The sequence below is a fragment of the Protopterus annectens genome, chromosome 2.part1, assembly GCF_019279795.1.
Source record: "Protopterus annectens isolate FY-2018-M chromosome 2.part1, PAN1.0, whole genome shotgun sequence".
Lineage (NCBI taxonomy): Eukaryota > Metazoa > Chordata > Ceratodontiformes > Protopteridae > Protopterus > Protopterus annectens.
In genome coordinates this window covers 1244207098-1244233870 of record NC_056729.1, presented here as the reverse complement: position 1 = coordinate 1244233870, position 26773 = coordinate 1244207098, and the positions used below count along the sequence as shown (strand labels likewise).

The 26773-nt window shown below is 40.2% G+C and overlaps 1 protein-coding gene across 1 annotated transcript in view; it reads right to left on the bottom strand.

Annotated features, from left to right (window-relative positions):
- The window catches only part of LOC122794409 (XK-related protein 6-like), a 78468-nt gene extending 55054 nt beyond the window's left edge, over positions 1–23414 (bottom strand). Inside the window, exon 1 of the mRNA XM_044062774.1 lies at positions 22735–23414. Within this exon, the coding sequence (XP_043918709.1) occupies positions 22735–23399 (665 nt within the window). The 5' untranslated portion in view covers positions 23400–23414. The remainder of the gene's footprint in view (positions 1–22734) is intronic.
- Positions 23415–26773: the final 3359 nt, after the last annotated feature.

The following is a 26773-nucleotide window of genomic DNA, read 5'->3' as shown; positions in this document are numbered from 1 at the left end:
TGTGGGAGTAATTCAGAGCACCCAGAGGAAACCCACGTTAACCACAGGGAGAACATGCAGACTCTGCACAGAAGGCATCCCAGCCATGAATCGAACCGGAGAACCTGTTGCTGTGTGGCAATAATGCTTACCGTTGCACCATCATGGCTGCCCCTACAACAGTGAAATGGAACATTGCATTGCATTGCATTTACTTCAAATGCAACATGAGTGGCATTCACACTTTTTCAAGAGTTCTGGAAAATGATAGCAGACCAAGACAATTTAAAACTTACATTTTTACAACGTAAATCAAAGCAGAAAACAACTCAACAAGTAAGTAACCAATCCAAGAATAGGGAGAAAAACACATGCAATCACATCAAGGTTCAAATGATAAATTCACCACCATAACAGGTACAAGCAAGCAAAATCTGAGGGTAATGCTACTCAATGCTAGAAGTCTAAACCTCAAAATGCACTCACTCGAGGCACTCCTTAAAATGGAGAACATTGACATCTGTGCAGTGACAGAGACCTGGTTCAAATCCCCAGAGAGCACCCCTGCATTACCAGGATATAATTCACACCACACCTTTCGGCCACCAAACCCGGACCGAAACAGTAAAGGTGGATGCGTGTCCATATTCATTAAGGATATCCACACCTCCAAGCTAGTAGCTCAGCATAATGCATCTGAGATTATCCAAGTTAAACTAACTTTGGGAAAAAACACAATCCAGATTGTAGCTTGCTACAGACCCCCCCACCATGCCCGAGGATTCCCACTCCTCTTTTCTTGATGCACTGGAAAATATTAAGGTACAACCCAACACTCTAATAATGGGTGATTTCAACTACCCTACCATTAACTGGGAAAACTACTCATGTACCAACTCTTTTGCTCAACGTTTTCTGGAAATCATCAATTCCAATGCTTTGGATCAACTTATCCACACCTCCAACAGGGGCAGAAATATCCTAGACCTGGTCATCACCAACATGGGTGACTGGTGTTCCACACCAGAGGTCAGCTCCTCATTGGTCAGATCCGACCACAAGCTAATCACCCTAGACATCTACATCCCGCTCCCACCCCCCATTAGGAAAACAACCGTAAAAAATGTCTCCAAAGCCATCTTCATGCTTCTTAAGACAGAAGTGGCAAACTTCACGACACCCATGCAGATGGACAATAGAGATACGACTGCTGAATCCTACACAAATGCACTTTATAAGCACTTACATGAGTGCATGGATCGTGCTATCCCTAACAGAACCAAGATGCTATCCTCCAAAAAAAGGAAGCTAATCTGGTGGTCTTCTCCATAAACAAACTCTACAACAGAAGAAAGAAACTGTTGCAAAAAAGAGTAAAATCCCACAATTGGAGGAACTCCCTGGTCAGCCTCAATAAGAAGCCGAGATCCCTCATAAAATCCCCCAAAGCTAGTTATGAAAACAAAATTGCCACTGATTCTAAAGACAACCACAAAGCATTCTATAGCTATGTCAAAAATCTCAATGGCAACACTCAGATCTGCCCTGAGTTACAGCACAATGACACTAAATATACAGAACCAACTGATATTGCCAACATCCTGGCAGATAGGTTCAGTGCTAACTTTACCCCCCTCTCATCCCTAAAGGGCCCATCTTTATACCGGAAGAATGCAAAGTTCCTGTAATTATGGCTGCACAGGTAAAAACCCTCCAAAGCCAAGAACACAGCATCCATGGGACCTGACAACATCCCAGGCTGCCTTCTAAGCGAACTACAGAATGAACTGGCACCCCCACCTAAGTACCATGTTCAATCATAGCCTCACCTCAGGCTTTGTGCCCATTCCACAAAGGGGGGGGCACAACAGACCCCGGGAACTACCGCCCCATTAGCCTGACGAGCCTCGTATGCAAAGCCATGGAACGTATCATCATGGAACTCATAAACAAAGACATTGGAGATCTCCAAACTCTGGACCCCACACAGTTAGGGTTTGTAAAAGGCAGATCATGTCTCCTAAACCTGATAGACTTCTTTAAAATAGTCACCAAAGCCATAGATGAGGGTAAGGTGGTTCACACAGCCTATCTAGATCTTGCCAAGGCGTTCAACACCATCCCCCACTCTGGAATTATAGATAAACTCACTAAACTAGGTATAAATCCTTGTGTCACAAGATGGGTTGCCAGCTGGCTTACTGACAGAACCCACACCGTGAAGGTAGCAGACTCCAAATCAGACTTCAGACCAGTGACAAGTGGAGTACCAGAGGGTTCAGTCCTGGGTCCTCTCCTGTTTGGTATCTACTTCTCTGAAGTACAGGCTAACACAGAAGGTCTTTGGCTAACTAAATTCTCAGATGACTGCAAACTAGGAGCCATAATTGAAACTCCTAATGATGTGGACGTCCTACAAAAGGGCCCTACTGAGACAAATGTCTCAAGCTCAATGCCAAAAAGTGCATTGTCATCATCTTTGGTAAAAACTCTGTACCCATGAACTGCCACATAGGCAGTAGTCTACTTAACACCGAAAGTGTGATGAGAGACCTTGGGACACAAGTGGACAGTAGTCTCTCCTTTGATAATCACATCGCCACAGTGGTCAGGAAATCCTTCTATGTGGCACACCTTATCACAAAAGGTTTCTCATCCAGAAAAAGAAAAAAAAGAGGTAATTGTTCCCCTCTACTCATCACTCATTAGACCCATTATAGAGTACAACACCCCTTTTGGTATGTACCTCACAAAACATCTACAACAGGAAAGGCTGCAAAAATACCTCACAAAGAGGATTACTGGTCTCAAACAGATGCCTTACGGAGACAGTCTCAAAAAACTCCAGCTTTAGTCTGTCGCATATCACCTACTCAGAGGTGATCTCTGCCTAACATACAAAGCTATGTCAAACCCAGGGCTGTTGGACATGCTCCACTTAAAGAAATCCCAATCTCTCTGAGCTACACGCTCTAGGGACCTAAACATTGTCACCACAATAAACAGAACATGCTGGAGGGACAGATTGCTGTCCTACAGACTTCCCATACTTTGGAACAGACTACCTATCTTTGTCAAACAGAGCTCCTCATTAACACTATTCAAGAAAAATCTTGATGATTGGTTGGGTGATAGGAAATTCACCCAGAGGATCACTTCTGTGGTTCTGCTTGACAGGGGCACAGGAAAATAATTTTCTTGGGTGGCGATAGCGAGAGTACCTTTTTGGCTAGGCTTGTATAGGCCATAGGGCCAATAGCCTAGTATCTACCTATGAACCTATCAGAATTACTCAGACACATTCTGAGTGAACATGCTTCACATCTTTTACACTCAACACACCAGCTCGGACAAGAAACACAACTTGAATGCTTTTTAAAACAAAGCCAGAAAATAGAGGGGGGAAAAAGGGTCATGCCACTTAACATCTCTTCGTGCACATAGCTCTTTGTCAAATGCAAAGCAATAAAGAAAAAGGGGCAAGACAAATATTTTGTACTATAAGTGCACGCAATGTAATCCCAAGACCCAGAAGTGATGCAAGTTATTCTTTCTTTAATATACGAGTGTGTGCATATGTGTATATTTTACTTACACTCATGCACATACACACGCGTGTGGAGGTGTTGGCAGATATTACATCTGCCAACTCAAGCACCTGCAAATCATGGTTGGCAGAAGCCCAAAACTTTATTTAAGCAACCATAAAGCAAAGCTGACATGGTGCAAATGGAAAAACATGTTACTATAATTTCTTGACAGTTAAAGTGCCATCCCAATTAGTACGTGTACTACCCCACACCAGACAAATAAAACAGCCTGTAAAGATAGCAGATATAAGCATGAGCACACACACACCAGAAGTAAAGCTGCAATTAACACCTGCTCCACCTACACCACATATGGAGTAACCCTGCAAAGACAGATTTAGCTGCACTATTCCACTTCACTTCTCTGTTTAGATTCTCTAATTAAGTGTGAAATGTTTAGCTAAGCACCTGATAATCTGGCAGTGGTCCCTTCAGCAGCTGAAATCTATCCCATTTAAAGTAAGAATGCCCACATTATACTCAAAGCAGTCAGAATAAATATCTTCAAGAAAGAGATTACATGAATATTTAGAAAAACGTGGGTAAAAGCACAGACCCACAGATAGAGAGAGAAGAGAAAAAAATACTGAAGCGTAATACAAGTTATTGCAATGTGGTGAAATGGCACAGGAAGGTAGAGGGGGGGCTCTGGTCAAAGTAACCAAGATTAATCAAGATGATTTATGGAAGTCATATAAAGAACTAATATAGAAAAAAAATCTAGTGTCTGTTAGAGAGAGGAACACTGCTACTACAGTCATCCAATTTCTACTTGTGTTGCTTTATTTCTGCACCTGTATCTGAACCATCAAAACTTTTCCTCTCTAATCAGATTTAATTGCAGTAATGGAACTTGGATGCATGCACAGAGATGTAATCCTTGCTATCGTTATCTTCACCACGGAGCTGGGTTTACAAGCATTTACTCAAATGACATTAACAGAAATGGAGAAATAATGTGGTGAAAACAAAGGGAAGTTTGTCAAGCAGATGAGTCAGCAGGGTTCTGAAGACGAGTTCAATCCCAAAAGAACAGGAGCGGTCAACGAAATGCAAAAAAGGAGTAAAGTAACACTGGGGGACCATCTCCTGAAAATAGCATCATTGAGTCTTCCTCCGAGTGGAGATTAGGTAGTAGAAGCTTCTACATTGATGGATACAGAGAGGTCACAAAAAGGCTTACTCCTCCACCCTAACAGCCTCATAAGGGGCCAGCTGTACGGCATCAGCCAACACTGGTTGAGTCTGTCCAAAATACAGGTTTTTACACAGATTCAAGTTGCTACCAGGAAGAAATCTGTAAGCACAGCCCATTCTCATACTCCACCGCTTTCTCATTACAGAGGCAACAAAGTCCCACTCTGTTTATGTACCATACCACTGCCATTTTTTTATGTACCATACCACTGCCATTTTTTTTTCAGACTTTATGGCACAGACCTCTTGGGGAAGACAGCCCTGAAAGGCCTGCAGAGTGGGGGAGGACTGTCTTCAGCACCAGAATGCTGATGTGCAGACAGGCCTTTATGTGTGACTATGAACTGTAAGATTGGTGGAGAAGCATGGGAGGGGGTGGACAAAAAGGTAAGGGTGTCCAAAGTAACAACTGCTAGAGAAATGGGGCTGTTCACAGCAAGAATGGGCAGGGAGGTGAAGCTTCCAGTACAGATGCACTGTACACTCTTTAATGATGCTGCTAATGATGCTGATCCAAACAGTGACCGGTGAAAAACTTGGATATAAAACCTTGCATGAAAAACTAAGTAAACTGTAGCTACCACTATGCTTATTAGCATCTTGAGGCAAACAGCTGCTGAAATTCAGTGGGACTGAACCAACCGCAACACTGCATAAGAAGGAATCCCATCTAGAGACAAAAAGTTGAACACTGAATGCAGTCTTACAACCAATGAAGCATAAGAGTATATGATGATTCTACCAAAGTGGTTATCTAAATTCCCCAAAGACTGCAAGAAGTGACATGGAGACTGATGCTAGCACTAGCTACTCTACAGTCAGAGTGGTTAGAAACAGCTATCAAGGTAAGGAAACATCTTGAAATGTTAGACACATGTTCACGATAATAGTATACATACAGACGTTAAATAACTTAGAAGCTGGAGCAAGACTAAGTGGTATCAAGAGAAATTGATGAAAGCTCACCTTGGTCAAGAAGCAAAGAAAACTACTTGACACCCTTTGCAATCTATGTAGAAACAGCTACCCTGGGCATCCAAAAAAAAAAAAACAACCAACCAACCAATCTCCTTTCAAACAAGCAAGGAAGAAATGACTGTAGTTTGACCATCTAGACATTTTCCTTAGGAATACACTCATTTCAGCTGTTTGGATCCAGAATTAGTCTGAGAACCTTGGTCTTCTGGTGAACTAAAACAAAGCTGGAGTAACATCCAGACTCTGTTCTGGTAAACCTCTCTTGGATGGCTGTTTTTGAATGAGATTAAATTAAGACATCTTTTCTTGTCACACCCCTGATGGGGCAAAATGTTTGGCAATGGAAGACAGTGCAGTTTGTAAAGAATGTGGAATGAGTGAGGAACTGAATTTTGTACCCTCTGGATAGAATTGTCTGAATCCACCAATCTTTTACAATGGTCAGCCATTCAGACAAATGGAAGGACATCTGATCCCAACTGCTTCAACAGTCAAAAGCTGGGTAAGTCCCAAGAGTCTGCCACTGCTGTACCCCCAGACCAAGTCTCAGAACTCTTGCCTCTAGCCTGGCATCTGCTCTGAAAATTATAGTGGCTGTTCTTCTTCCTCACAAACTTCCGATTGTTCTGAGACTGCTGACCCTTTATGTGCCACAAATAGTGTAGAACCTTTTGACCTAGAAGAGGAATGCTGCAAAGTCTCAAACTGAGGGATTTTCCCTCTTTCCCCCCCACGTACTTCTTGACTATTGTGCCAGCTAGAACAGTTCTATTAATACCTTGGAATTCTCAGAAAACCAAAAAGGTGAACTAGGTGCAATAGCAGCATAGATTACTTCATTGCCTTCAATGCACCAATTGTACAATTATGGAACAGCTACCTTGTGAGGTTAGAAATCGAGTAAGGCAGCAGAGCCTGAGAAAAAGAAAGGTTTGTTTTAAAAAGTTCACCACTGTAACTTTTGCACCACCTTGATATTCTTCTCTGTAAGCCTTGTCTGCAACCACAGCATATGAGATAAACAGGTAAATTACCCTGACTGAAAAGGACATAAATACAAGACTTCCAAAGAGATCTTTCACCTTGGGAGTCCTTATCTGCGAGATAAAAGCACAATGCTCTGTGATGTGTTGAAAATAATAGTTCTACCACTTAGGAGGCTGAAAGACCTTATCTGGTCTACAAGACATTGGTGCCACGGCATCGGTCTCAATCCAATATTCCAGAGAACAAAGGTGATCATTTTGTCTGTGGGGAAAAAACAAACATCCAACCGAAGGGTGGGAATGATCAAAGAATCTCCTGAAAGATTTTTTTTGAAGATGCAGTGGGATCTTTGGGGTATTCTTCCTTTCCATAAAACAAATTCTAAAAGTTCCTTAAACTTGGGGACATCTTGGTGGGTCATCTAATCAAATCCCTATCACCAGAGTCTGCCATGAGGACTCCAAGGGCAGTCAATGTGCTTCTTCTTGCATAGGTGCTTCCTTCACCTTCTTGAAAGAAGGAACCAGAGAAGGAAAAAGTTATAACCAGTACCTCTGGTGATTTCACAGGTGGTTATTTGAACCTTCTGATACACTGTCAGGAAGAATGACAGGGCACAAGACCAAGCAGAAGAGTACCTTGGTTTTAGATTAGTGTTGTCACACATGCAAAGACTGCCCAAGTAGAACAGTTTGCAACATCAGTGTGGTAATTAAATGTGAGGAATGCACTCCAAGCTTAAGGCGTTTTATTTTGTAAGACAGCCAGTCCTAGTGTCGATGCTGATCATTTCCATTGCAATCAACACAGTCTGTACTGATCAGATGATACCGAATATCAATACAAAAGAACTCTGGTCCCAGGCTGACAAAGAAATGCTCACTGAACCTCTGGCAGTGTTGCAAGTTACTGGCATAATATGTGCTGCAGAAGACAATGTTACAAAGTAGGACTTGAACTTCACTTTTATGAGCACAACAGACCACTCCTCTTGATCACACACACGAACTTGTTTGAAGTTCCATCTTAAGGGCCAAATAATTGAGCATACCCAGAAAAAAAACCAGAGAATGCATATTTATCCATTCTGAAGTGGTCTACCACCTTGTACTCCTTATCTGGTAGGTGGACTGTTGGACTCTGTGGAATAACAGCCCTTTCTACAGCAGCTGCCAGTGCTAAAGTAGCCTGCTAGGGAGTCTCCAACCAAAAACTCTTAGTGGTGGCAGGGCAAAAGCCTGACAATATAGTTAACATACTTTGGTTATCTTAGGAAGCCTTTGTAGCAACCTCAGATATGTCGGAAGCCTTTGTAGCAACCTCAGATATGTCCGACAAAAGGAGGCAACCCAGAAGACTGCTGAGTGGACTAAAACAGCTTCTGTAGCACCCCCCTGTAGTGGGAGGAAAAGGGGTCAGTTGGCTAACAGAACCCCCTCACAGTAGTTCCATAACATCCCCAAACTTGTAATCATCATTGAAACACACAGAATCAATGTCTTTCTCATCATCCAAATTGGTTGGGATGAGAGGTGGGTGGTGGGGTTAAACCTATGTGCTTCGTCTTGGATCTATATTACATGATCGAAAAATTATTAGTGAACAGGATTTAATATCAAAATGCACTTAAAGAGCTGTTGATAGTGAGATCGAGGTACAGTAAAGACTGGAAAATTTGCCCTTTCCTCACTGTAGTGCGATCTCAGAGTTGGTATATGTAATTAGTAGGGGGGGGTGCAGCTCCCCAAAAGACCGAGTTAGATGAAGTGCATTTCGATATTAAATCCCGTTTCCTTAAATAATGTTTTGATCATGTAATATACACCCTTTCTTCTTAAACAATGCCTTACTGTGCGCCTTTACAGAAAGTGAGTCAGACAAAGGTTTCCCCCAGTAAGACAAAGTAGTCTGGGAAGTTGTTGATGTGCTTCATTTTCTCTGCCTTGAATGAAAAATTCTGAGACCCAAGAAAGACTCATAGGTAAGTACTAGGCTAACTGCCCTTGTGGGGCATTTTAAGTCTAGCCAATTACCCTTTTTGTGCTCAAATTAACCTATTCCATTTGGTTAGAAATTAGCCTTAACTATCACAACACGAGTAATTATATAGTACTTCTAATGAAAAGAACTAGGATGGGATAATACAATAGATAATTTAAGGGAACCCATGATGGGATAAAGCATGTAGGAGTGGTCTCTGTTCATAACAGTGTAGGGAGTGTCTTGGGGTAAATTTTATTTTTTCCAGCCATAGATCCAAGTTTCGTTTAAATACGGACAGAGGTGAACTTTGTTTTATGTTGATGGAGAGTCTGCTCCAGAGCACTGGTATCCTCTGTGAGATATACATGTCCTTGCAAACTGTTCTGTAAATGTTGAAGAAGAGTTTAGATCCCAAGACTCTAGTATTTCTGTTGCAATTTGACTTGCTGATGTGCAGTAAAGTTAATCGGTATTAGGTCAGAGGATGCCTTGTATGCCAGACATAGGTCACCTCAGTGTAGGACACATTGTTTAGACTCAATGACAGAAAAATTAGAAGATAGGGCTGGCTGAAACATAGGATGATGGTGGGAGAACACCACACAGAATAATTGTGGTAACGTGAATCAACACTGGAGTTAAGATAAGCATTAGTCACAAAGCTTCTCTACCCAGCTTAACAACCATCAAAGCAAAGGACTCTTGGCACTGGCACATAAACTAAAGGATTTGACACCAGTACCAAACCCCTGAGTCTGAGAAGTGAAAAAGGAGCCAGCAATGCAACATAATAAAGAGCTGAAGAACTTTATCTGGGAAGGGAAGATGGCAAGAGTCAAAGTGGGATAAGATGATTCGTCCAGCAGAACAGGGCAGATTGAAATACCCCTTCAGACTGGTTATTACCCAGACTACACAGTTAAGACTCTTATACATAGCACAAGCAGAAAACTGTAATTCAAAGTGGAAAGGGATGATCATGAAACATGGGGGAAGCTCAAGAAACAAGGAGAGACTGGGATTTTGGATGCAGGTCTTTAAGGAGAATGACGATAATCGTACAGAATATTATATCCATAAAGTAACAAAACATATTCTAAGAACTAAACCAACATCAGAATGGAGAAAGGAGATTCTGTCAATAGGGATGACTGCAATTAGGGATATAGATGATAGACAAGAGGGTGCCGAAATTTATTGGAGAAAACTGCAAAAGAATCAATGTAATGCAAGCAAATAACTAAAGAAGGAAAGATGATTGTTGGAAAAATATATAATAGTAATAGGTTCATACTAGGCTATCTGCCCGAGGGCATTTATAAGCCTAGCCAGAATGTGTTTGGCTTTCGCCACCCATTTTAAATTTATTTTGCTATGCCCTTTTTTGAGGTTAGTATACTGTGACTCTGTCTAACAGTGACACAGAAGTGATACCCGGGGTAAACCTACGATCTCCCATCCACTCATCAAGATTCCTCTTAAAGAGAGTCAATGAGGGACTCTGCCTAACCTGGACTGGGATTTTATTCTAGAGTGAAGGGAGCCTCTGGGTTATGAATCTGTCCCTCCAGCATGTCCTATTTATTTCAGTGCTGAGGTTCAAGTCTCTCGAGCGCGTAGCACGATGGGATTTGGATTTTCTGAGGTGCAGCATGTCCATTAATTCCGGGTTGGACATGGCTTTATACATCAGGCACATATCGCATCTGAACAGGCGGTATGCCACTGAGTAGAGCTGGAGTTTCTTTAACCGGGCAGCATATGGCATCTGTTTGAGCCCTTTGATCCTCTTGGGGAGGTACTTTTGGGGTCTTTCCAGTTGCTGCAGGTGTCTGGTAAGGTACATCCCAAAAGGGGCATTGTACTCAATTATGGGCCTGATGAGGGATGAGTAAAGAGGCACGATGACCTCCCCTGATCTAGATGTGAATCCCTTCATGATTAGGTGGGCTATATAAAATGTTTTTCTAACCACTTTGGCCACGTGGTTGTCAAATGAGAGACGGCTATCAACTTGGGTCCCCAGGTCCCTAATTACTTCTTCTGTACTTAATGGATTACCAACTATGTGGTAATTTGTGGGCACTTTGTTTTTGCCAAAGTTGTCTGTTTCTATGACGCCCTTTTGGAGGATACTTGTGTCGGCTGGAGAGTCGATTATGGCGCCCAGTTTGCAGTCATCTGTGAACTTGGTCAGCCACAGTCCTTCCATGTTGGCCTGTACCTCCGAGAAATATATACCGAACAAGAGAGGTCCCAGGACTGAGCCTTGTGGGACACCACTTGTAACTGGTTTGGAGTCTGACATGGCTCCAGCAATTATAACCATGTGGGTTCTGTCCTTGAGCCAGTTTGCAATCCATCTAGTGACATAGGGGTTTATATTTAAGCTGGTGAGCTTATCTATAATGCCCGAGTGGGGTACTGTATCAAAGGCTTTTGCGAGGTCCAGGTAGGCTGTGTGGACCACCTTCCCCTTGTCAATGGCCTTGGTGACTGTTTCAAAGAAATCAACCAGGTTTAAGAGGCAGGATCTGCCCTTAACAAAGCCGAACTGGGTAGGATCCAGTGTCTGTAGGTCCCCAATATCTTTATTTATGAGGTCCATGATGATCCTTTCCATAGCTTTGCAGACCAAGCTAGTCAGGCTTATGGGGCGATAGTTTCCGGGATCCGTTGAGGCACCACCTTTATGGAGAGGGACCACTGTTGCTGTACACCACTCTTTGGGCACATATCCTGTAGTAAGGCTGAGATTGAACAGTAGTTTTATGTTTGGGTTTAGCTCTTCTTGGAGTTCATGTAGGACGCAGCCCGGGACACCGCCTTGTCCCATTGATGCTGTGTTTTTTTGCTTTGGAGGGCGGCTCTTACCTGAGCATCTGAGATGTCAGGGGGGCAGCACTCTGCTGGGATAGATATTTGCCCTTTTGGTGGGGGGGGGGGGGGGGAGTTTGCGCAGAACCTGACAGCTAGGATGTTGGCAATGTCTGTGGGTTCAGTGTATTTTTTGTCATTTTGGACTAATTTGGACAAATTCTGAGCATATCTGGGAATTACCACCCAGGTTCCTAACATAACTAAAGAAAGCCTTGTGATTATCCTTAGTGTCCTGTGCAATTTTTCTCTCGATGCTAGCCTTAGACAATTTTATGAGTGCCCGTAGTTTTTTGCTAATACCGATCAGTGATGCCTTCCCTTTTTGGGATTTTGCTCTATCATTTAGTAGCTTCCTCCTTCTATTGTATAGTTTGTTTATGGCTGGGGTCCACCAGACAGGACGTCTGCCTTTGGAGGATTGGTCTTGGTTTTATTTGGGATCGCATGATCCATGCATTCCTGAAGGTGTTCATAGAATGCGTTTATAAAGGATTCTGCGGTCTGGGCCGTATTTTCCACAGGCCCGGGGGCTTTGAAGGATCCCACCTCGGTTTTGAGGAGTGTGAAATTTGCTTTAGAGAAGTTTTTCACTGTGGTTTTCTGGGCAGGGGGTGGGGTCAGGATGTGAATATCCAGTGAGATTAGTTTATGGTCTGATCTTACCAGTGAGGGATACCAGTGAGGGATACACTTCTGGTCTGGAGCATAGAGTCCCCATGTTGGTGATGATCAGGTCCAGTATGTTTTCCCCTCTTGTGGGAGTGGTAACAAGTTGTTCTATAGCATTTGAGTTTATAAATTCTAGGAACCTTTGGGCTAGGGTGTTGGAGCTAGAGTAATGCTCCCAGTCTATGTTTGGGTAGTTGAAGTCGCCCAATATAATGGTGTTTGGAGAGACCTTCATATTTTCCAGTGTTCTCAGAAAGGCCGAGTGGGGTTCCCGGGTTTGGGAGGGTGGTCGGTAGCAGGCTATAAACTGGAAGGCAGTTTTACCCACTGTTAGTTGCACATGGATAGTCTCTGATGCTTCGTGCTTTGCCACCAACCTGGAGGTGTGGGTATCTTTGAAGAATATCGATACTCCCCCTCCTTTTGTGGTTCAGTCCAAGTTTTGGGGCCGAAAAGCATGGTATGAGGTATAATCTGGTAGTGCTGGGGTGCTCTCGGGAGCCCTGAACCAGGTTTCTGTTACTGCACAGATATCGATGTTCTCCATGCTAAGGAGAGTTTCGAGTGCATGCATCTTGAGGTTTAGACTTCTGGCGTTGAGTAGCATTACTCTTAGTTTCTTATCCCTTGTGATACCTATGGAGGTGGGTTTGTCTTTTGAGCCTTGCCTAAAAAAGGCACTATGGGGTAGCAAGAGCCTTGGCCAATATCCGAAAGCCCAGGGGTGACAGGTGCAAGCCGTCCCTAGCGAAGCATCGTGGCTTGTCGAGCATATCATCCCAAGCTGACAGGCATTGGATCCCCTTTGAATGACACCAGTACTTAAGCCAATTGTTGAAATTGATCATCTTGTCTTCATATTGTGGCATCATTCTTGGTGAGGATAAGATGCTACTCAAGGTCAGGGTCATACCGGCCTGGGCTACATGCTCAGAGAGCTCCTTTAGGTCTCTTTTCATGTAGTCCAGGGAGGTACGTCACAGGTCATTCACACCAGCATGGACAATGACTGAGTCATATTTGTACTTGCCTTGGAGTGACCTGAGTGCTTGTGTTATGTGGCAGATCCTAGCGCCCGACAGGCTGCTCACCATGACCCTCTCCTTCTTCAGCCTGGTGAGCGGGACGTGCCTGACAATAGAGTCACCTATTACAAGTGTATCAGGTGTGTTGTTTAGTCTTAAGGGCTGTGACTGTTCGGCATACTGGCTTTGTGAGATATGTATTGCACGTGTTTTGTTTTGGGGTAGCGGTTGCTTGGGTGTCTGCTTTGGAGGTCTCTGCTGTTTAGGCAGATCTTTATTTAGAGCCTCCGAGTATGTTTTTGTGTGTTTGTGTGATTATGTGTTTGGTTTGCTGTCGTGGTAGGTCTATGTGAGACTGGAATTGTAGCGAGTGTGGTTTCCTTCTCCTCCTGACTGGTTATGCCAGTACTGAGTTGAGAGAGCTTAGCCTCCAGTTTGGCTATATGGTTGCATCTTTCACATGTGTTGGAATTTGTTGGGAGGAGGAGAGGGTTGTCTGTGTACATGAGGCAGTTGTAACATTGCCAGATTCACCAGCTTGACCAGAGACGAGATTGACAACTGACCTTTGGACATGCTAGAATAATATTGGGAATTCCTTAATAATTGAAAACAAGAGCCAGTGGGGAGTGAGGGTGCAGTGCTTGGTGCTGACTTATATAATTGCTTTAGCGAGCAAGTGCCAGGTAACTTAAGTGCAATGTGTTACAGGTAACTTAAATGCAAAAACGACAAACAGTAATCTTCTTTCAAGTGAAACAAGGAAATAAGTACAGTAAGCAATGCAGATATCACTAGTGATCCACAGAAGCGCTGAGAAGCCGTGTATTAGGTGGAATTAGAGTTCCAGGGAAATAACAAGGATATAAACAAAGCTAGATTCAGCAGGCCTGGATCTAGTCTATGCTACAGCAAACAAGGTGTACCAATTTCAGTAAGATACAGTTCAAATATTCAGGCACTATAAACCTTTAACCAGAAATTCCCAGCTCAGAAGGGCAGAGTCCAGCCTCTTCTCCCACAAGAGTGCAGACCACGAACCTTCTTAATGTAAAATAACTGGCCTGAAGCCCAAGTGCCTAATAACAGACACTGGGCTTTCAATCAGCAGTTCCCAACTTAGAAGGATGAAAGCTACCTGTCCTGCCACCACAGTGCATGACACAAACCTTCCTAACTGGTCTGAAGCCCAAGTGCTTAATCCAAAAGACTTAGAATGATAGCTACACTTTAATCAAGTTACTACCAAGCAGTAATAAATACAATCGAATACTTTAGAGAATGCCTGGATTAGTGCTCAAGTTACACAAACAAAGCTAGATCCAGCAGGCCCGAATCCAGTCTATGCCACAGCAAACAAGGCGCACCAACTTCAGTAAAAAGCAGTTCAGATATGCATGCACTATAAGCCTTTAACCAGAAATTCCCAGCTCAGAAGGGCAGAGTCCAGCCTCTCCTCCCACAAGAGTGCAGACCACGGACCCTCTTAACATAAAATAACTGGCCTGAAAGCCCAAGTGCTTAAACCAGAATTAATACACTTTTAGAATAACAGACACTGAGCCCTCAATCAGCAGTTCCCAACCTAGAAGGATGTAAGCTACCTGTTCTGCCACTACAGTGCAGACCACAAACCCTCTCAGTGCAAAACAACTGGTCCGAAGCCCAAGTGTTTAAACCAAAAGGCTTAGAATGAGTTACACCAAGCAATAATAAATACAACTGAGTACTTTTAAGATGATGCAAAAGTAAAATAAAGTAGGTAAAAACACAAGTACAGTAAAAGCAGATGAATTTTTTTTTCTGAACAAGTGCTGAGATCAAAGTAATATGCATGCTTATGCATGCTTAGTGCATTCAAGGTTTAAAAGGGTTAATACATTTATTCTGTTCACACTGCATGAATCTGCACAGCTATTAGAAACTTAAGAAACATTTCATTTCTGCTAATGTCATGAAAATAACAAGAAACATTTAATTTCTGCTAATGTCATGAAACTTAGAGATATTTCATTTCTGCTTATGCCATGAGAAAGTATGCAGCTGCTAGAAGCTTTGATAAAGAAAACAATAGATGCTTGAAAGTATAAACCATAGTCAGCATTACTTGCACTAAAGCTAGAAATGTACCTTGAATCTAGAAAAAATGTATTAGAACTGTACAATTGAAGAATTGAAAAGTTAAGGTGGGCTAAAATAAGCCCAAGGCCAGGTTGTTTTTCTCAAAATGTTTTGCAAGTCAGCAAATAATCTGACCATGTCAGCAATAAGTCTGGTAACATTTTTTGTAGAACATACAGAAAGCTGTGTCTAACTACGTCAGCAATAGAATAGTAACATTTTCTGTGTGACGTGAAGAGAACTGTATAAGAATAACATATTGATCACCAAAGAGCCAGACAAATCCTGTACCTACATGCTTTGTCTCCTTGCTGCAAGTAATAAAGGGTGCCTTGCTTGAACCTAACGTGCACTGGTCTTTGAAGTTTTTTTCCTTTTACAATGATAGACTGGAAAGAGGACTGCAGTTTAGAGACTGCCTTCCCTATCAAGCACTGATATCAGAGTACAGGCAAAGAGAAAGAAATGGTAGGTCCTAAACATAAAACTAGCACTGGTACCATTTTTAATAGAATCTAGAGAAAGTTAGAAAGGATTGGGAAGTGACTGCATAAGCAATTCACAAAAACAATGGGAGGATATATGTATGTCTCCCAAATAAATAACAAAATCTAGAAGATTTAGGGTTTTTGCCTGGAATTGATTACATCGACATTTGTATACCCCAAGTAGACACCAGAGAATTTTTCCTCAGGTGGCCAGTAAATGTTGGGGGGTGTGAAGGGGAAGAAAGAGATTATTGGGAACATATTTTCTGGGAGTGCAGTGAGTTGGTGGACTTTAAGGATTCTCTGTGGACGCACTGTCAAGTGATGCTGGATGGGCAGATTGGTGTGATGAGGGAGATGATTTTTCTGAGTTATGATACAGAATTGGAACTGCCTAGACATGGTAAGGCCTTGTTGTGTCAAATTATGGTGGCTGCCAAAAATGCAATTACTAGAAAATGGAAATCACACTCTAAACCAACTATACTGGAAGTAGTGAATATAGTAACAGAGATAAAACAACTGGAATTGTGATCTTTAGAAAAGGGTAGGAGCAAACTACATAGGAAAAAATGGGAATTGTGGTAACAATATATGTAGAGAAGGAACAAGGTTTAAGAGGCAGGATTTGAATTAACTGATAATGACTGGATAGATTATAAGTGATGTATAATGTTTGCAAATAATGTGGTGTCAATGTTTGCCTATATCATACATGATAATTTAATAAAAATATTTATTAAAAAAAAAGTAGAACAAGTCTGCCAGAACACAACACAATGTAAATGATAAAATGTGACAGGAAGACAACAAAAATAAGTCTTTGTGTTTAGCACCATCAAAGTTTTAGCAAAGCATTAATGTCTCATAGTACAATAAAACAAGTACCAGTTTGTACATATTCCAGATTAATTTGGGCAGTCTGCCTCCCCCCTTTTTTTCACTGCCAAGTATCCAAGAAGACAGAGTATGTGTGTATCTACTGTGCACATGTACTTACATATTTCACACACACACAAACAAGGACATTTTGAACATAGACATTACATACAAAATACATTCTGTACATATCTGCATAGAAACAAAAATACATATATACTTGTTTCAATAAATCAGTATTAGTACACACATTTTAATAATATAAATAATGCAAACAAGTTATACTTACCAAAGTCAGACAGAATCCATCATCACTGTACAACTAATAGAAACTTTCCTATTCTAATGTGGTATGGGATGAAATTTACCAAGCTCCTTTCAGAATTGTTTGAAATGTTCTAGACACCAATTATTTACCAATTGCTCATAAAACACTTAAGTGGCCAATCTAAAATACTTAATCATTCCTGCCTGTTACCTGGATATTGCACTCATTTTTCAAACAGCAACCTATAGCAAACATGAAAGAAACACCATACTTACCAACAAATATTTTGATGGCAGGTAAACACAGCCTACCTACTTTGCTTATAAACCTACCTACTGGGTGAATTCAGATTTTACTGAGCCAGTTTGTTCTCATTGCCTCATTGAAAATTATCTTCAATTTACTTTCCAAATAGTAGTAAAAGTAACTCAACATTGTCCATTGTCTTTATTCCATTGGCAACTTTTCAAGTGCTTAGTACCAGGTCAGATCAAAACATGCATGTACATACACACATTCTCTGAATCTGTAACACATCCATGTTCACACTCTCTCCCTCTTAATTCAGACTACACACAACACAAATTATATAGCACACAGCAGTTGCTATCCAAATACCAGAATTAAACTCAACTGAAAACTACCAGCTATCTGCATACTACAGACTTCTTAAAGGACATTGACTAAAACTTAAAGTGTGCACAAAAAAAATTATGAAATACGAGCAAACATTGTGAAGTTCAGCAACTTAATTCAAGTACTTAAATTCAATTGAACTCTGTTACTATAACACAAAATAACCACTATTTTGCTGGGGTAGAACCTTTTCACAGTAAAATAAAGCACAATTTATTTTATAAATTTAGCATCTAAGCTGTTAATTTGAGGGATACGTCATCACTTATTTTTAAATGTATGCTAGAGGTTTGACCTCACTGTTTGCATTACAAACTCCTTGATGTACCATATTATTCATGGTTGTCAGACAGACAGAGCCTCTCCAGCAACAGATGAATACAAGGCAGAGGAAAAGCCCACAATCTTGTGAGTAAAGCACAGTGTGCACCTGTACATGTTCTACTGCTAGATTTATTTGCACTCTGGCAAAAAGCTAGTCCAGAACTTTGAAGCCTGTCTTATAGTCTGTAAATTTGTAAACACAAATGGCACCAAATGACCAAAAGTGGTAGTAATCAAAAGGAAGAAGTGAAAAGGACTTGCTTTATGTCTGAACAGATACTAGGCTATATTAAATAAACGATGCCATTCATTTCAAAGTAAAGAACAGCAAAAAGCAGTACACCCATCAAGTCACGAATTACATAACAAAACTCAAAAAAATAAAGTTGGCACTGGGAAAAATAAAAAAAATACAATTGCTGTTTGAACAGAAGCATATAGAAATGACAAAGAATAAAAAAGGGATACAGTCCATGCATTTAACATACAGAAAGTTAAGACTGAAAATTCTGATTAAGTAGAGAGTGAAGATTTAGTATTAAATAGTGAAGGTATGTAACCTACCTATTGACGAAGTTTTTTGGCTCATATAATCAATCAGACTCGAGTAAAACTGCAATAAAAGTAGTCTACTGCTGCCAAACACAAAGATTTATAAACCTACCCAAAAATAAAAACATGGCAGCATTGTAAGTAACGGATTAAAGACAAATGTGCAAACCACAATTTACAACCACTGTTTCTGCATTCAGAAACACAGAAATTAAATCAGCGCAGCATGAAGCACATTTACCATACCCTTGAGACTTTATATTACTTTCATAGACAAGTGGACACCTATCCAAATTAAACAAAACTGCATTATCAACTTAAACATATATTTGATGATTACTAGATACACCAATTTAATAGGAAAAAAATCCAATATAAAAGATGGAAATGCAGACTGTGTGTTATGTGAGGAAAATCTCCCAACTTGATAAGTCACCAAAATGGCTCTCTCATCAAAGTGTAATTTGCAATGTAAGAAAATTATGAAGTCTAAAAATCAAGTTTTATATGCATCTAATAACACAACATCTTTCCAAAGTGAGCAAGAAACATTTCCCAGACACATTTTGCTACCTGTATATACACACACACACAAACACATTTTGTTAGAGTTGTCACGTGCTTACGATTTTTAAAGATAGCATCAAAACTCCAAATAAATGCTAAACCGTTTAGCTACTTAATTTTGAATGCCCAGAAAACACAAATAAATGTGAAACTTAAGCCATCACTATTCTGTTATTGTAAAACTGCCTCTAGTCTGAACATTTTTTCTTCACAATTTTCAGGTTTTGTCACTGAATCTTGAATTGAAAGCCTTGAGAGCTACAGATTTTGCTGGCCCTGTACATCCAGCATGAAAACTCAAACAATTGTAAAAGTGAGTGATGCTAGTCAAATCCATTTCTAAAAAAGAATTTAACGCACATCACAAACAGTTATGTAGACAGTTTTTACACATGAAACAAAGAAAGCACTTACAACAAAACACAGCAATAAAGCAATCAAAATAACACTTACAAAATATCCAATGGAATTAATAAAACACCACTACATTTCAGAACAGGAACACCACTATACCAGTAAATATGTATCCATGACTTGAACAGAAGAGTGGCCAAATAAAAAGAACTATTAAAATAGCAAAGCTTTACAAATTCAGTTTAAACATATCATGCGATTAGCTTTAATCTGCCTAAATGAATAGCATTACTTACATTCTGTAAAAAAAAAAAAAAGATGTACTCATTCCATAACAAGGATGAATGGACCATAACTGGAAAATAAGTAACGCTTTTAGCAGAAGAAACAGTAAGGCTGAATAATAGGGGAGAGCCGCTTGCGTCAGGTATCAAAACAGAGATTTTAGAAAGGACAACCAAAAATTGCATTTAAGTTTACACAAGTTGTTTTTCATTAGGAAAAAAAAAAAAAAAAAAAGAAGACAGGGCAACTTATTTACTCATAGTTACATATGGTGAAATTTGACAGAAAGCTGGGCACTGCCATGGCAGCAAAGGAAGAAACTAATATTACTGGAATGATAAGGATCATTACTGGGTCTCTAATTTAGTGGTAACACTGCTAGAAAAAAAAAAGACACCAGGTAATGAAGTATCACGGTGGTATCTAGGAAATATGACACTGCCTCACAGACTATTTCTTTTCAGTAAACTGATGTATTTACCATATATATCACTAACTGAAAACAATGCACAATTTTAAAAATAATTGAAAGGTCTCAGTTGACTGACACTGACATATTTTCTATGACTGATTTGAGCCTGGACTTGATAACACTGGGTAGGCAACAGCAATACAAATTAAATGGCACCTAAAATGGAAAAAGTGCATGTGTATTTTTTTTTTTTTTTTGATAAAACAACATGCACTGCAATAACTATATGGATCACATCAAACCCCAATAATAATTAACACATTTAGGTTAAAACAAAGACATTGTAATAACATTTCCCTTCATAACCATGTTTATGAAACATTTTCAAATTATACTTACTTCCAAATAACAAGCACAATTTAAATTTAAACAAATTTTGCATAGTTCAATGATTTATGAAGACATTCTAAAATGATAGTTGGTAAAACAACAGCTTCCATGCCCAGCTGTACTGGAATAACTGCTTGCAATAAGAGCAGATAATCTTGGCATCAATAGAAGCAAAAGGCCGTATGATCACTATACTCAGACTACTGACCATTAAGCAAAACTGCAAACACAATATTTTAAAGATAATAATAATAATAAACAACAACATGATTGATAACATATGCACAAGCCAATAAGCAACATGCACTGAACTGCATCATTCAATTTGCAAGTTTGGATAAAATGACGCCCCCCACCCTCTTGGTACAAGTGTGCATCTTGAAAGGCTAATTTTGGCACTGCAGAAAAAATATAATGTCACAAATTAAATCAAGGTGCAAACATCTCTAATACAAATGTGCTATAATAAGCCTAGCATTCTAATCAATCAAGACCTACAATCATTTGAAACTGCAAATTAAAATAAAACTAACCAACTGTTAAAGTAGCATTCCTCATTAAAAGTACTTTCAATGCACCCTTAGTTTCACCTATTTGCATCAAGTTAGTTCAGAAATACATTTAGAACAGATACATATAAAAGTTAAATGCTCTTAAACAGGCAAACTGATACTTATTTTACAGTGACATGTTATGCAGAAATTCTCAACATACACATGCATGGCAAATTTCAAAAGACTGCCACATCAGTCCGACACTGCAAATATCAAAACCAATATATTGCAAGCTCACATCTACATGTTTGCACTATTTTCTCAGTAATGACATAAATGTGAACACAATCATGCATCTGCGTATGCAGCAGATGGGGTGGCAACTGCTCATATATGCATTTTAATCACCCCTCCCCCATTCCAGACACATTGCATGATACCAACTGAGACATGCTCATATCAGAGTATAATCCTGAAAGCCTGCTTGCTTTACATTTCACACCAGTATACCTCCCTCCTTCGTCAGCCTCAGGTATTGAAATCTATCACTGACTAAGCATTAACAGTCGCACAGATGCAGAAACACAGTATGCTTTGAAACATGTCATGCATGCATACTAACAGTATGCTTTGGCTATAAGTAGCAGCTCACATTCTACTGTGATTATTAAACATTTAACTTAAAAGAACTGTACCACCCCGTGTTATCTGCAAATAGCTATTCCAGAGACTAGAAGGCAATGACAATGACCCAAGGCAGATACCAATATAACCAACAAACGAGCTAAAAATGGAAATCAGATGAGCAAAAGCATCACTGCAGAAAAAAATATATATTGGAACCACTAAACTTTTGACACCTTAGCACAATTACATCTATTACAGCCACCAACATCTTATTGTTAGTTCAAATACAGAAACATACATGCTGAGTCTTGCCAGCTACTGCAGGCTTAATGCAGTCTAGGATTTTTTTTCTTCGATTTTAACTACTACCTCCACCAGTTTAGTTTAGCAAAAGTCTGCAAATGTCCAGTATGCAGAGGAACCAAAACAGATTTCCCTGGGAGCTTAGACTCCAGCTACTCAACATCACCAAAATGAATCACATTCTCAATGACCTGCTCTACTGCTTCAAGTGTTTGCATTGTGGAGAATATAGTACATAAAGCAAGAAGAACCAAATGCCTGGAGAAACTCGGGAGTAAAACAGTATTTTGTTTACATAATATAAAGCAACTCCAAAAAAAGCCAGCGTGAATATACCCACACAATTAGCAAACTATAATAAATACTACTACAGACCAGCTAAGAAATAATTGCTTTTTAAACCAGCAAATCTTATTACCATGCTTGACGGCATGCATTTCAAGCTTCATTCATTCAACTGTATCTTTGGGTACCCGCTGATGCTGAAACAATAAACAAATAAGAACATGTGCAAAGCGAGCAAATACAAGAACTAAAGATCAAAACGGTCACTCTCCAGGGTGCTGCAAACATGGCATTCCTCAAATGTATCAGCTGAACCAGTACCACACACAGTCATTCCTTGCACGTTACATCAAAAACATTTAGTCACTCTCACAGTCAAATCTGGGGGGGGAAAGTACAACGCAGAAACAGGGATATGACATCCCTCTATGTAACCACGTCCCCAGTCTCCTCGTTCTTACCTCCAGACTTGTCCCATCTGCAGCAAGTGGATGACAGACTGCCAGATCCATACAGACAACCTGCAAAACCTCACCCCTCCGGGGGTTGAGGTGGCAGTAGCCACGCTGCCCATCATCGGGGGACCCCGGCTGCTAAGCCCCTCCACTGCCCCCAAACCCCCGCCTGTATAGTCCTGCACGAACCACCTAAAACTCAACAGCTGCACCATTACTGACGGGACGAGCACGAAGAAGAGCGTGAGTCCGAACCATAAGTGGTCCCGCTTGGTGTAATAGTCCACAGCTAACCACAAGTCTGTGCCCACGTCCCAGAAGAAAACAAGTAATGCCAACACAATCCATAAGCAGTCCAGCCACGGTCGTTCCGGTTGCGGTGGTGGTTGCTCCTGCCGCTGGTCCTCCTCGCCTTTGCGCCTCTTGGTATGCCGCAGGAGGGAACGCAGACAAGCACTCCGGCAGCCCCAGTAGCAGGATGACGTGTTGCAGCAATGACATATGTGGATGGAGCTGCTTTCCCCCGGTTCCCCTTCCTCGTTCTCAACCGTCTCGTCCAAGTTGTGCAACTGGGCGAAACCGGTAACAACCCCCACACCATCAGACTTCGCAGCCATCTTTCCTTCTGAGGCTCTCCGAGCACTCTCCGCTTCCGGGATTAATGATGTCATTTCCTGGGTACCCCTTGTCAAAAAATTCAATATGGCCGCCCTCTAGTGTTCAGGTATGAGAGTGTTGTTAACTTAACCCTTTAAGAATGCTTGCATATTTTATGACAATGATTCAGAACAAGTCTTAACATTTTTACATGAATTAAAATTTAATAACGTTTTGATGAACAGACTACAGAATAAATTAGGGACTGCTGTGGCTAAACCCAGTAAGTAATATGCTCTATTGAAGAGTTAGATACTGTGTAGGTCTTTCGTAGAAATTGTAGTTGACCTTTAATCTCGTAGCACTGCTATTATTATGGATATAATTTCTTGTCCTTAGATAACCTGGTGCCCTACGCACGCAAAAGAAAGAATCATCTACAGAGACAATATACGTTATTTTATTGTTGTTGCTAAACAGCAAACAAGTTCATGTCAGGTGTTTGCAATTTGGTGACATTTTTACGTGGCAGTAGGTAAATTACCCATAATCACCTAAATAAGAAACTTCAGTTTAATTAAAATTTTATTAATACGTGTGGATGTATGTTAGATTTTCTTTTGTATTAATTCTGTTAAGCGGTTTTAAATTGTTGATGACATAAGTTGTCGTTACAAAAGGGCATTTTTAAATAACCCAACTATTCACTTAGAAGTTTAAGAAAGTAAAGAGATTTCCGTCAGCATATTTATCTAAACATTATAGATCTCGCCTTTGTAATCTATGCATTCATTAATGAACTTTACTCCACTTTGTAAAATAACTCACCGATTTTAAGGAAGAACAGAGCACATTTTTGAATTTGTATAGAATTAATGAAGCCCCCCCCCCCCACCATATTTAATTAGCTGTTGATGGTGAGAAATTGTGGAATTAGCCAAGGATGCAAATATTGCAAATCAAATTATCTAAATACGCTCTTCTTGCTGCTAGAGTTCCTTTCGTCTATCCATAATTTTTTTTAGAATGTGCAGGTTTTTGTCTCATGTTTTGGACATGTTCATCATAAAATATGAGTTCCCCCCACTCCGGTAAACCATTGAGGATTGAAGTTACTAAATAATAAGAGGCAAACATGTTTTTCTATCAACTTTTTAAGTTTACAAGAGCAATATTTAAAATTGCCCCCCATTATTTTTGACTTTGTCCAGAATTGTTGTGCTAAGAGGTTCAGATATATGGATAGAACAGTACAGTTGCCTATACCTCTCAACTGTCCCCAATTTTGACTCAACTTTTAGCTCTGTCCCTTTTAATCCCTCTTAAAACTGGTGACTTGTGGAGAAGAGGTGGTGAATTACACTTAATAAATAAAAATAATTGGTTATAGACATTTACTTCAGAAATGTTATACTAACTCCCATTTTCTTATTCTGTTGATGACTCAAGTTAATACTATTAAATTTAAATGTACCTGATTATTTCTGGATTTGCCCTTGATTTATTGAAAGATAAAGGACTGTCCCATTTTCAAATGCCCAAAGTGGAACTTTTCTTATGGAAACATGACATTTTGCAGGGCAAACCATATTTGCAACCAGTTCAGAGGATTGGACTTTTTTTCCAAAATAAAAGATCAGTTTTGTAGAATTTGAGTTGGCTGTGCTGTTTTATATAAAATTTAGATGTTTCACATACAAACTAATTGTTTTGTGCAACTATGTAAGGAAGATTGGGAATATTTGTGTCATAAAATCTCAGGACATTTGCCATTTTTCATGAGTTTATTTTTTCCCTACAGGACACAACTCTCATAGGTTCATAGGTTCATACTAGGCTATCTGCCCGAGGGCATTTACAAGCCTAGCCCATAGTTTTGTGGCTTACGCCACCCCTTTAGTATGGGGAACTATACCCATTATTTTGCTGTGCCTCTGTCGAGCAGTGACACTGAGGTAATCCCTGGGGTATATCTGCGATCTCCCATCCATTGGTCAAGATTTCTCTTGAACAAGGCCAGCGAGGTGCTCTGCCTCACATATACCGGGATTTTATTCCACAGCATAGGGAGTCTTTGGGTGATGAATCTATCCCTCCAGCACGTCCTATTAAACAGCGACTGTACTGCATAAAGACAGGTTGGAACCATCAGGGCTAAATGGTTCAATTATTTGCTATTTGGCACAAAAATACGTTGCCAAACAATTTTCTCTCACCTGTCTTACTGCCATAATGCATTGCTTGTATACATGCACATTATAATCCAAGTTCATTTTTATTATTACACTTAATCACAAACACAAATAAAATGTCACTCACACAAAAAATAGAAGAATAAATACGGATACAAAAGCAACAGACATAAATGCTGTGCAAAGTGGCTGAATAAAGTGCAAGGTAAAATGTAAGGAATACCTTGACTAGTCAATAAGACAAACAAAAAAAGAACACTTTAATGAATGCTTAAACCCACTTCTTTCCTGCTGTGAAAGGGAGTATAGATACATGTTTGTCAGCCCCAAGATGATATCTTCAGATAAAATTGCAACTTTTTAGTCACATTTTCAGCACTTGTTATATGGCAGCATATTTTCTTAATTTATTCAATTTTCAAATGAGTAAATTTGATTTCTTCCTCTCAACAGTGATAGAATACTGTGTAGCAAACTGATTCTTGCCATCAATAAAGTATTTTGCTGTCTGTATGTCTCACAATACTCAAGGTGTTTCATTTATGGATGCTTTAACATCTGCAGTAGTAAAGGCAGTGCAAAAACAGTGGAATAGCTCTGTCACTTTGGAATAGAGTTTTCCACATTTAGCTTGGCTTGTACATCTAAAAAACAATTCTCTAAGGACAAAATAGAAGTTCAGTAGTCACACTGGCAGTCTTGTTTCTCTGATAACATATTTGATAAGCTGTTATAATGATGGAAGAGGCAGAACCTAGACCTAAACTTCACAACTTAATAATAGCAGATCATCAGAATCAGGGCTAAGAGGCTCCTCCTTCTTTGCCACAAGCAGTGTTCTTTCCTATTTCTTCCTTTCTGGGGACACCATAAACATCTGCACCCATTCTTTCTTTCATCACCGCCACCTATCAGGTGTGTGCCAATCTTCCAAATGATAGCAACTGTCAGCTTGTTGTAATCTATGAAGAAATGTAAGCTGCACCTTTTGTATGCATAAGACCTTGGGCAGCCCACCATCTGCTTACTGGTGTTACTTTACAAGTATCACCCCCCTCCCCATACTTGGTAGAACATCAGTCCCCCCCCCCGTTAATGACATCTGTACCACTGATGTTAGTTTACCTGATGTCACATTTCCTGACTTCAGTTCCATGGACACTAGTTGGATTGTCGTCAGTCCCTCCATCTCATTTCCTACGAATATCTGTAGTTTTAATCTGACCATATTTGCATGTGAAAAGAATAGCACCTCT